This window comes from Pteropus alecto, unplaced genomic scaffold (assembly GCF_000325575.1).
Source record: "Pteropus alecto unplaced genomic scaffold, ASM32557v1 scaffold103, whole genome shotgun sequence".
Lineage (NCBI taxonomy): Eukaryota > Metazoa > Chordata > Mammalia > Chiroptera > Pteropodidae > Pteropus > Pteropus alecto.
In genome coordinates, this window is record NW_006436288.1 from 555,134 (window position 1) to 567,319 (window position 12,186).

A 12,186-nucleotide genomic window follows, 5' to 3' on the forward strand; every position below is an offset into this window, starting at 1 on the left:
TTTAATTATCTAATCCCATAGGTAACTCTCTCTTGGGTGCCCTCCCTCTTCTTCTTCCACTGACTGCACGTTTCACTCACTATTACAAACTAATTCCATTCAGTATCTTCAAAAGTGGCAAAATTTTACTAAAGACAATTTAGAATTTCAATGTCCTCCTTAGGAAACTTAGGAGCTCCGCAAACTGACTCACCTAAAACTTCTCCTTTCCCATCACCCTCTTCTCTTCTTCCTTTTTACGACCCATGACCTTCCCTTCAACTCCCTTGAATCCTTAATCCTCCTTTAATACCCTAGTCTCCTTCGTCCCTCTCTATTCACCTATAAGACCTTTCCTTTCCCACTCTAACTCCTCATCTCCCTGTAGTCACTTGAGCTTTAAGGCTCCCTTTTCTCCACTAGGGACTAATGAGGGGCTATGGGACTTGGGGTTAAAAATACAAATTGGAAAGAAGCTGAAACTTTTTTCCACTCAGATGAGCTTCAGAGACACCCAGACAGCCCCTGGTCTCTCTCTGTTCCCTCACCCAAAATTTAGTTCACGACCTCCATTAGATTATAAATCAGGGCAAAGAAAATCTTAAATGTCTCTCCTGCAAATATTGTTGGGGATACTTCAGTTCTTGTAATGCCTGAGCAGAAAAACATAATCACAGTAAAAAATATAAAGTTAAAGGAAGGTCAAGAACTAGCTTTTTTATATAAACCACCAGTGAGTTGTAAATTTCAAGCTATCAGCTCTTTATGTGTCTGTTTGTCTGTCTTCATAAGTATATGTGTATGTATGTTATGTATATAAAATATCTTCTTACCTCCAGATAGTACTACCAATTATAATTTTGGACTATAATATCCCTAATAAGAGTTCTGTTCTGACTTCGAGATCTCATTATAAATTAAATATTCCCAGAATTTCCAGCGATTAAAGAAATTAAACTTCTTATACTTTCAAAAGTATTTTTATAGACACTAACCCAAATGTTTGAAGAATCCAAGTTAACATACGTTTAAGAAAATCTTTGGCAAATAAGACTAGTTCAATAGTGTTGGTTTAATAAAACATCTGTGTCTTTTATCAGCATTAAGTATAACACAAGCATATTTTTATTCTACTTGAATATGTTCTTCCTAGACCTGTAAGGTTTACTGATAGAATAAACTGCATTACAGCTATATTTTTATTTAGCCAAGTTGAATCATAACTCTGATGAATTTTATTTCAACAGTAATTATAAAGCAGCTTAAAGATATCTTTTAGTAACTTAAAACCTTACACTTATGCTAAGTTAATTCATGGATATTTATTAAATATCTAGGTAATTTCAAAGTAAGAGAATACTGAAGCACTCAATAAGTGTTTCAAGTTTACACATTTTTTTGCCTCTTATTTTTATGGTACCAAAAAGCTACATATATTTGAGTCTATTAATGGACATTTTCATTTTGCCACGTTGAGAAGTTATACTTTCAAGAAGTATGTGGCTATAAATAAGCTGTAAAATGTATACTCATAAGCTCTGCCAGTCTACTACTGGCATGTGATAGTTCACAATTATCCACTTCGCAGTTTTCTCTGTAAAACAATAGTTAATGTAATTATGTTATAATCTTATATGTAAATCAAACTCTTCTAAGAGAAATAGTGAAAGGAACAATGCTATGAGAAGAATGCAGGATGTGTTTTTATTCAGAAAAAACAGTCCTAATGTAAAATGACTAATTGTTCCAGAATGAGAAAGAGGAATATGTAGGACAAAACCTGAATGGATATAGGAAGTTATAAATATTTCATGAAAAGAGAATTGTATTTGTTGTGGTCAAAGCCAGCTGATATTTGATGAGCTGATTTGTAACATTTTCAAAAAACACTTTAGTATCAAATATTAACCCAATACAAAACCAAAATGGTTTTTTTTTTAATGACAAAATTTTCTTGAGTTATTTGTCTGCTCTTAATAAAGAAGTTATAAAAGGTTTTTCTTTACCTCCTAATTTCCCTAGAAAGAAAAGATTCTGTGTCAGAATTTCCTGTGCTTATGTTGACTTTATCATGTCTTGACTATAGTCACATGCCACATAACAATATTCTGGTCAACAACGGAATGTCTATGATAGTGGCACCATGTAAGATTATAATGAAGCTAAAAAATTCCTGTCATCTAGTGACATCATGGCTACCACAACATCATGATGCAAGCACTGCTTACAAGTTTGTGGTGATGCCGGTGTAAACAAATCTACTGAGCTGCTAGTTGTATAAAAGTATAGCACATACAATTATGTTCAGAACATAATACTACATAATGATAAAAAACAAGTGTTACTGGCTTATGTATTTACTACACTATACTTTTTATTGTTATTTTAGATTGCACTTAAAAAAGTTTGCTGTAAAACTGTATGCTGTTTTATACCAGCAGCACCCTCATACATGTTCACCATGTGTCTTGATTGCATCATTTTCTCTTGTGCTTGATCTAATCTCATGTTGTTTTGTACTGTAACATGCTGTCCAGGCTTGTAGCCTGGGAGCAAGAGGCTATACCATTTAGCCTATGTGTATAGTAGGCTATACAATCTAGGTTTAGTAAGTGCATATTATGATGTTAGTACAATGACAAAATCACATAGCGATGCATTTCTCAGAACGTATCCCTATCATCAAGCTAGCCATTACTATAATTAAATAAACAAAGTCTCACTTTTGATGTCTTTTGCACCTACAACTGTCTGAAATTTCCCAAAATGCTCCGTAAGGGTTTATTTGATCAATTTTATGATTTGCCTGGGAAGCACTATCAATCCAGAAGAGAAGCTTACCTTCCTTAGGTTAAATCTGTATGAGTAAAATGTTAATATGATTATTTCAGAAATTGTTAGTTCCTAGAAATTTCTCAATACTCTCACTGTTCATGATATGTTTCTATTTATCAAGAGTCCTGGTGCTGCTTTGCCTAATATTAGACAACAGTACAGTGTCAGAAGTCATAATTTCAGTTATATTTTTTATATTTTTAATGATTTTTTTTAACTTGGTCGCAATTTGACTTCTTTAATTTGAATATAGTATAGTCTAGATAGCCAGTGGTTCTCAACTGAGAATTCACACCACTTACTTATGGAATTTTATTATACAGATGTTTAAGACTTACTCCAAACATACTCTTCTTTAAAATAAGGTTAATCATTTTATTTTGTCTAAAACTTTTGGATCGACTTGATTTTGGTTTGAATGTCACAAAAACGAAACTTCCTTGTCTGCTGCATTATTTTTTATAACAAACTCTCATCGGATCTTTTCACTTTTAAAATTATCAGTGATAAATTAATCACTACCATTTTGAGTCTTTTATCATCCACAGATGTTTTTTGGTTTTCTCTGATGATCCTCTGAAAGTGCCTGCATAGCAGCTATAGGCCAGAGTGCTTGTCTTTAACAACAGATAATGGACTGCAGAGAAAGGACTGTACCAGGTACTCTTGGGCACAAGCTTCTGATGGCATCATTTAAATAACTTAGAGACTATACCAACAGACTGAGTCAGGATTTCCAAAAAGCTAGTGAAGAAGCAGTGGATTAATGAAACTGCTAACCCAAGATCTAGCAGAACAAGAATTAATTACATTGGACAAAATAAACTGATGAAGGATGATTATGGGTTTTGTTTAAAATACGGCTGATTCCTTAATGCCTTGTTTTTTGGATATAAGGAACTCTTTTCTATTAAGCTATCTCTAACTCGTTAACAATGTAAGCAAATCATGCTTTTGTAAATGGAAATATTTGGGTTTTTTCCTCCTTGACTCTTCCATAATTCAAAGATTCTTACTGAGTATTCATATTTTCATGTCATCATAGTTATTTACATATGTTCAGGAAGTGTCTGTCCTCTTAGTTGGAAACACTGGTTATGCAACCAAGAATTTGACTGTAATGCCATATTTGAAAGTGATGCTCATTTAATCAAATATGACCAGACACTTTTAATGAGCTATGATCAACTTTACAGAGCCCATGCTTACAGGTCTCTCAGGAAAACTGAACTGGTACCTGGTACAGAGTTCCCAGCCTTACAGGTGAACTAAGCAAGGTCACTTCTGGACAGGGCCAAAAACCTAGGATATTTTGGAATCCTTGGGAATTCACCCAAATCTACAGGTACTGCAAGAGAAACCTGATGATAAATTCTTGGCATAGCTTCCCTCCCTCAAGAGGCTTTTAAAGGTCCAATCCAATATTCCTTATAAAAACTTCCAGCAAAGCAAATGTCAAAAAGCCTACCTACACCTACATAAATAGCCAGGCCAACTCTAATGAGACCAACTTTATAATGACTCTTATTTTATCCCATTATGGACTAAATGTTTGTATCTTCCCCCTCGAACCCCAATATTCCTATGTTGAAACTCTATCTACCGCCCCCACCTCGTGTGATGGTATTAGGAGGTGGGGCCTTTGGGAGCTATTTAGGATTTGATGAGGTCATGAGGACAGAGTCCTCAATAATGGAATTAGTACCCTTATAAGAGTCAAGACAGGGCTTGCTTCCTCTCTCTGCTCTTTTCTCTGTGAAGACACAAAGAGAATCAGCAGTCTGCAACCCAGAAGGTTCCTCACCAGAACCTAATATGGCACCCTGATCTTGAACTTCCTGCTTCCAGAACTGTGAGAAATTTTTGTTGTTTATAAACCACCCAGTCGATACTATTTTTGTTATAGCAACTAGAGCTGACTAAAACATATCCCTAATAATGACAAATTTTGTTTTAAACAAAGGGAGACTGACCAAATGCTCACAATTACCCATGACTTATCCAATGACTTGGCTTGACCAAACTTTAGTCAGGCTTCTCTAAACTTTGGCTTGCCCTAAGTTTAAGTAAGTACATGTAGAACTTTCTCTCTTAACAGCTCATTTCAAGTTAACCACAGGAAATAAAAAATTCCAATTAAACTATCCTGATCATGCAATCTGCTCACCTCTACCCGCTTGGCCCACACTCCAACAAAATTCCTGCTAGCCCTGCTTACCCATCTGTATAAAAGAAGTCTGTTTGATTCTGAGAATGACTGCAGATCTGGCAGTAAGAGCATTCTTCCTATTGCAATAATCCTTTCGAATAAAGGCTCTCTTTACCTAAATCCAGATTTGCTTTTATTTAACAGTGCTATGACAAACCATCTATTTGCAACCTCCAAAATACACTGACACTTATTTTCCTCTATCAAAAGTGATTGGTATCATTTTCAAAACCATAATAAGGCCCAGGTAAAATTAGGTACAGAAAGCACTGCATATAAAATCACTGTCTAGAACAGCAATCTGGCCTTAAGTTAGTCATTCATCTTTCTTATAAAATAAAGAAGTTGGGCTAGGTAATTTTTAATATGCCTTCCATACTATTAATCTAGATATGAATTTGGTAAAAGGTTTAACTGAGACAGGGCTATTCATAAATCAATACACAGAAATGATATGTTGGTGAACTACCTAGTGTTTCTCCAGCAGAAAACAGGAACTTAGATTTTTTTAAAAGTCTATTTCTATAATTTCAAAATAGAGGTTCCAGAAATAATTTCGCAAGATTCCAAAATTCAAATCCACACTCATTCAAAAGTACTTCATATATCCATACAATGGAATATTATTCAGCCATAAAAGTGAATGAAGTACTGATACATGCCACGATGTGAACCTTAAAAACATTATGCTAAGTGAAATAAGCCAGATACAAAAGGCCACATATGGTATGATTCTATTTATATGAAATGTGCAGAATAGGTAAATCCATAGAGACAGAAAGCAGATTAGTGGTTACCAGAGATTGGGAGGGGAGGGGAAATAGGAAGTGACTGCTAAGGGGCCACTGGGTCTCTTTTTGAGGTGATGAAAATATTCTATACTTAGACAGTGGTAATGGCTGTACAATCCTGTGAATATACTAAAACATACTAAACTGGATACTTTAAAATGAAAAACTTTATGGTATGTGAATTATATCTTTTTTAAAAACTGGGTTAAAAAAGTACTTGAGCACATTAATCATATTATCAATGCAATAGTTATAGCCTAACCAAAAAACATATTACATAATCCACATGTCAAATTCGACCTCAGTTATAAACATGCTGATTTATTCCTGATTCGTATTATTAGTTTTCCCTAATTTGTGCTAAAAAAATACCCAAAATTGTAGTAGTTATAAATTCAAAACTTTACCATAACTAATAAATGATTTGAGACAAAACACAAAATGAAACTTTAAATAAGGCTATAAATATCACAAAAACGCATCTTTTCATATAGCTTTAAATGTAAATTTTAGAATACTCAATATGTGCAAAGCTCTGGTACATGGCCATAATAAGGAAAAAAAATCTATTCTTGAAACACTTTTTATCTAACAAAGAGCTGTTGTCTTTACTGGCATAAATGAAGAAACTGTTACAAATAAATACCATATAAAGTGTAGCTAAGAGTTCATGCTAATGAAGTTCAGCTGTTAGCTTTCTCAGATCTGCAAAATATAGTATCATTAAATTGGATATCTGAATATACATAAATTACACCTCCCTTAAAGCTGGCTGGTAATAAAGACGACTCCTATCCTTACATCCTGTACTTGATGGTTTTGGTCCAAAAATGACAGAGTGATGACTAACCAAGGCCATTAGAGAAAATGGCCTCCTGGTCAAATATACATATTTGATAACAAGGTATAGTTTTCCAATATCTGTAACTATTTTCTTGAAAAATATGACTAGTGCTGATCATGTTCACCTCTGCATTTTTATTTTTACTGACAACCTAATAAATAACTTTATGCCTAGTATCAATTAATAACTTAAAAATTCACTTAATATTTTTTTGCCTAAAAATATGATTTCACTTCACATCCCCGATCTCTTGGCCATTCCATGCAAGGTATCACAGAAACACAAGTTAGCAAGTTAAATAACAGCTAACAGAATCACAGCACTGATGTACCAGTAATTTTCACCAAATAGAGCCCAGGTACATTTTAATATTTTCCAATCCTACATTCGAATGTCTTGAACCTTCTGTGAGGATAACACAAATGGTTTGAGAAACAAAAGCACATGCTAATAATATCAAGTAACACTGTTGTTCTTGTATTTACAACGAATTATATTTTAAATGAATAATTTCAAGGACAAATATTCTATTCTTAGGTTGCCCAATCTATGTATTTGACTAAATTTCAAAGTTATTCACATGGAGTAGTGTTCCATTCATTAAGATGAGCTCATTTTACAGAAGATACATAAGGACTCTCATACAAAGAATAGTGAAACATGCAATGCAGAAACTCAGTATATCATTAACCCATTCTACAGGGAGATGTCCATCAATTGAATAATTTTAATTGTTGTAAACAAATAATAAAATTTCTCAATTAGACAAAATGTTTTTATAAAATTATTTTATCCATACTTAACTCTTAAATAAGTATCACAATCAACTGAACTGTGTATCCTCTAGCTTATTTATAACGATCACCTAAAACTGGGTTAAAGTTATAAACCTTTAGAAGGAAAAAATAAATTTAGTAGATAGTGGCCATCTTGTTTACATAAAACAAAACTGAAAATATCAGAAGTCAAATTATTTCATGGAGCTTTTGTTTCAGTCGCAGAAGAGTCAGAACGGTTAAAAACTACTGGCCTAAAACTACTGACTGCCTAAAATAGTGCCTGGACTTGAATGTTTTACTAGTCTTTCCCAAGCATTAATATTTATTTTAATTGAGCCACCGTAAGCATAGCTACCAATCATTCAAAGACTACTACTGACTGTGCAACCCTCTTGCAAACATTATCTCATCAGTTCCCACAGAAATCTTGTAAGGTATCACCCCATCTAACTGGAAAGGAAACTAAAACTAAGTAACTTGTCCAAGGCTACGCATCCTTTCTGATAGCTGAAGCATGTATAACTAACTATATGGAAACAATAACACAGTTCGCAAATGGAAAAACCTCCAATTAAGGCAAAAACAAAAACTGAAAAATTGAACCATCCGAAATCACTGTTAGGCCTGATTATAACAATGAGCTGAAACCTTAGTTTCATAATCAAATTATTTCATAGCCAGATGAGCAAACCTTAGGCCAAGTAAATAAATAGGGATGAAAGTATCAGATTCAACTACAGTATACGAAACTGTCATCGAATACCAATTCACATGAATCAACCCAATGCCAAAAGGGTTATCTAATTCGGATTCTTTCCAAGTGTGCTGCTTGGAACAAAATTTCAGAATGTTAAAAGGATTTATGAAAAAATTTGTCATCAAGTTTGGGAAATAGATTAAACAAAGCTTAAATTGGTCTTTCTACCTCAGGACCTTGCAGAGTCCTTGATGTGTAAACATGAATTATGAATCTCCAAAAGGATTCATTATCCTAATGAAGATAATAAGGTGTACAGCGATTAAATGACTTATCCAAGGTCACACAGCTAGCTAATGGCACTTAGAATCAGAATCTAATTCTCCTGATTCCCATTCCAAAATTCATTCTACCTCCCCAAGACTTTGTCATACTTGCTAGTTAAAAAAAAAAGTTTCCAAGGGTAACTTCTATAAAAAAAGATAAGATGGGAAACACTAGTGGCTTGTTCTGACAGTATTTACCACCACCCCACCAAAACAAGTAACAAAGAAAAGGTTAAGTAGCAAAAAAATTTTATCAAACAACAAAACTCTCCTCAAAGTAAGCCAGGTCATAGTATTTACGGATTATACAAAGATTGTATTCCAAAACATATATTCTTATAAAAATATTTCCTCTAGAAAATCAGAGATACAATCTTTTCTAATCAGTACCTGGATGGACCTAAGAGAATGGTAACGATGACAACCTAGATTGTGAAGCCATTATAACAGCAACTATGTCTATTTTGCTCACCACTATCCCAGAGCCTGATATACAGGAGGTATTCCATATATATTTGCTAAAAGAATGAACAATAAATCCCTACTCTATCACTAATGAGCTGTAGGATATTGATCATTACAATCTCTCTGAATCTGATTTTCCCCACTTGCAAATGAAGCAGACCAAAATGATCAAGATCTCTTCTACATTTAAGAATTCATGAATCTTATACAAATTAAATCTCAAATTCCCAGCATTTGAGGATATGTCCACAAACAAAAAAATTGTAACAAAAATATTTGCAGTTCACTTCATATTCATCATTTCATTTGATATACCCAATAAACCTGCATATTAGAGCTGTCTTACCACTCACGTTTTACAGGTAAAGAAACTGAGGCCCAGAGAAATTGACAAACTAGACCAGAAACACAAACTTATTAAGTAGCATAGACTTTAAACCCAAGATTTTAGCATTGAAATCTCCAATTCTTCCATTAGACCTTGTCCTCCAGTGATAGAGATGGAGAGAGATGCAGCCTAGATAACGACAGTATTCCAACTTTCAGCTATTGATTTACAGGGCTATCTATGGGACAAAAGGTCTCAAACTTGCATCAATCCATTTTCCCAATGTTAAAGCACCAACTCTTCAGTGAAGAAAAATGACCTTAATGCAAAAAATTAATCACATTTTTTCTCCTTGGAGCCCAAGGTTAACTAATGTCACTAATATGAGAGGATGACATTATCAAAGAATGAAAATCTAAATTATGAATAAAAATCTTTCACATCAAAGGCAGTTTTAGTTCAAATAGTATGTACTCACTGTTAGGTACTGTTAAATTCAAAGGCCACCATTATTATGTTACATTTAAAATAAAAGCTCCACTTTTGAAAATTTTGTTTGCTAGCGGATATGAGGCCATTTAAAGTATTAACTCTTAGGTCTTGTTACAAAACTATACTTCAAAATATTACTTTAAGTGCAACTTCTCTTAATTCCAACTCTAGGCTTAAACTTGGAGTTAAAATAAAATGGCATTTACATCACACACTTCTCCAAGAAATACAACTGGGGAACCAGAAGCATCCTGGGTTACAAATTTAGAGTTGCCCAAAACTTTAACCAATTAACTGACTCCCATATTTGTTAATTCTATTAATTTTCTGTCTTAAATATATAGATATAGCTATAGATATTCTATTAAATACAATTGTTTCTCACAGGTATGGCAAAACCCCCTAATCAACAGGAGGTATACTATAATAAAATAAACATACACTTATTAAACTTCTCAAGTGCATAATACTGCATTAAATCCTCTATCAAGAAAATTAAATGAGCGTTATGTTTCTGAGATTTACATGGAGAAACAGCTTGGTGGTATATGCGTAGTGAGTCCTAATTATTAAGTACAAGCAGATATAACATGCAAGCATAATAATCTTGCAGAAGAGTTAAAAAAAATTCATCAAAAAAAAGGTCACTCACACTCATCCAAAATATATACACACAGAGATGGCACGCCTGGCTCATTTACATCACAGGACTGTTAGTTACTATCACGTTCTGTAAACTTCAATAAGTTTTGGAGACTTAAACAAGTTTAGCTTGTTAAATCAATAGCTAAAAAGCTCCACAGTCTTATAAGGTCCCAGACCTGAAAAGAACTGACGACCATGGACACAAGTGAGAATTTTTAACAAAACCAAAGCTATAAGCCATTGCATCAATCAGGACATAAATTCCTCTGCTGGTAAATGCTCAATAGCATCAGACTTAGCACCACTTCACCGCTGATAAGTTTGAGGAGAGCTGTTGAAATCCTACGGGCCAGTCAACCCTTAGTGAACTGTCACAAAATAAAAGTCACAGCGTATTTGACAGCTTTGCATGCCAATTCAAAAAAACCACAGGGCCATCGAATGTATGGGATTCTCAGAGTAAATTATCTAGAATAACCTATGTTATTCACCAAAGTGCCAAGCAGTCCCCAGGGGAACGCAGCAAATGATAACTTAGGTCCCAGGACAGGCTCCTTTTCACACAAGGATGACTTTCCTAGTTAGTGCCAACTGTACACTTGCATGCTCCGAAAATAGGGGCAAGTCCTGAACACCAGGGGTTACAAGGGCAAGGTTTCTACTTTATTATGGGCTGAAGCTCAGAAGATTCCCAATGCTGAATCGCTCGACCTATAACCTCGGAGTCACTTTCCAACTGTGCTCTCACTCAAGACCATTATATCTCCGACGGAAGCCAATTATTAGTTGTAACAAGGCCTGGAAAAATAGTAAGAGGGCTCCAAAAGTTCGCATAATTATGAGACACGGGAAAGGTGGGAGCTTCGAGAGACAAGACCAATGTTAAAGCGTTAGGGCTCAAATTTTAAAAGCCAAAATAGATACAAAGATCCTTCTCCCTGATGACTCCAGGCAAAGAGAGACCCATAGACCCTCAGTCATTCCGACAGCATGGGGCTCCAGGGTTTTACCAAGACCAGCAGCCCTGACCGAGGCTCCGATTTGTCCAGATAAGGTCAGGAAACCTAGGCAGGGGTCTGCATTGTGGCCAGGCGGGGCGCACAGCCCCTTCTCCCGGGCCCCTTTCTCTCTCCTTCCCCACGAGCAGGCCTCTCCTCACTCTTCCCTTTTACTCCCTCTCTCCCTCCCCTCCCCCCAGATACACACAAAACGAGGCCACCTCTCCCCCCCCAAATCCCACCAACTTTGCTGTCCCCCCCACATTCTTCCCACCTCTCAGGAGCACGCAGAAACTGCAGGCCAGGAGGCTCCTCAGGACGGCCCCCATCTTCCCTTCTGGCGTTCTCTTCTCTCACCGGCGAGGGGCGGCCACAAGAGGGGTAGGCGAGGAGCCGGGGCGGCCGCCGCAGCGGCAGGTCTGCACGTTCATGCTTCCCAGCTTTCCAGAGAGAGAAGAAAGAAAGGGGCACGTCAAGGCTCCACGCGCGCCGCCGCCGCCGCCGCCCTCTCTACCGCGCCGCTCTGGCCGGGGTTCGCGCGACGCCAGCGTCTGCTTCCATCCCGCCGTCTCCTCCCCCGGCGCGCCGCTTCCCCCGCGCAGCTCCTCATTCAGCCTCTTCCTCTCACGCAGTGGCGCAGGGATACAGTCTGTCTGCCACCTTCACGGCTCCCAGCGAAGATCTCCCTGCGCGCGGTCGAGCCCCGTCCCTTGGAGCCGCCTCCCCTGCAGTTATGAAAGAAAGCAGGGGTGCGCGCAGGACCTCTGCTTGGAAACCCCGGGAGATGTGCGGGAGGAG

At 36.4% G+C, this 12,186-nt stretch overlaps 1 protein-coding gene across 1 annotated transcript in view; it reads right to left on the reverse strand.

Annotated features, from left to right (window-relative positions):
- The window catches only part of LRP6 (LDL receptor related protein 6), a 112,212-nt gene extending 100,046 nt beyond the window's left edge, over window positions 1–12,166 (reverse strand). The window contains exon 1 of the mRNA XM_006912624.3: window positions 11,663–12,166. Within this exon, the coding sequence (XP_006912686.1) occupies window positions 11,663–11,717 (55 nt within the window). The 5' untranslated portion in view covers window positions 11,718–12,166. The remainder of the gene's footprint in view (window positions 1–11,662) is intronic.
- Window positions 12,167–12,186: the final 20 nt, after the last annotated feature.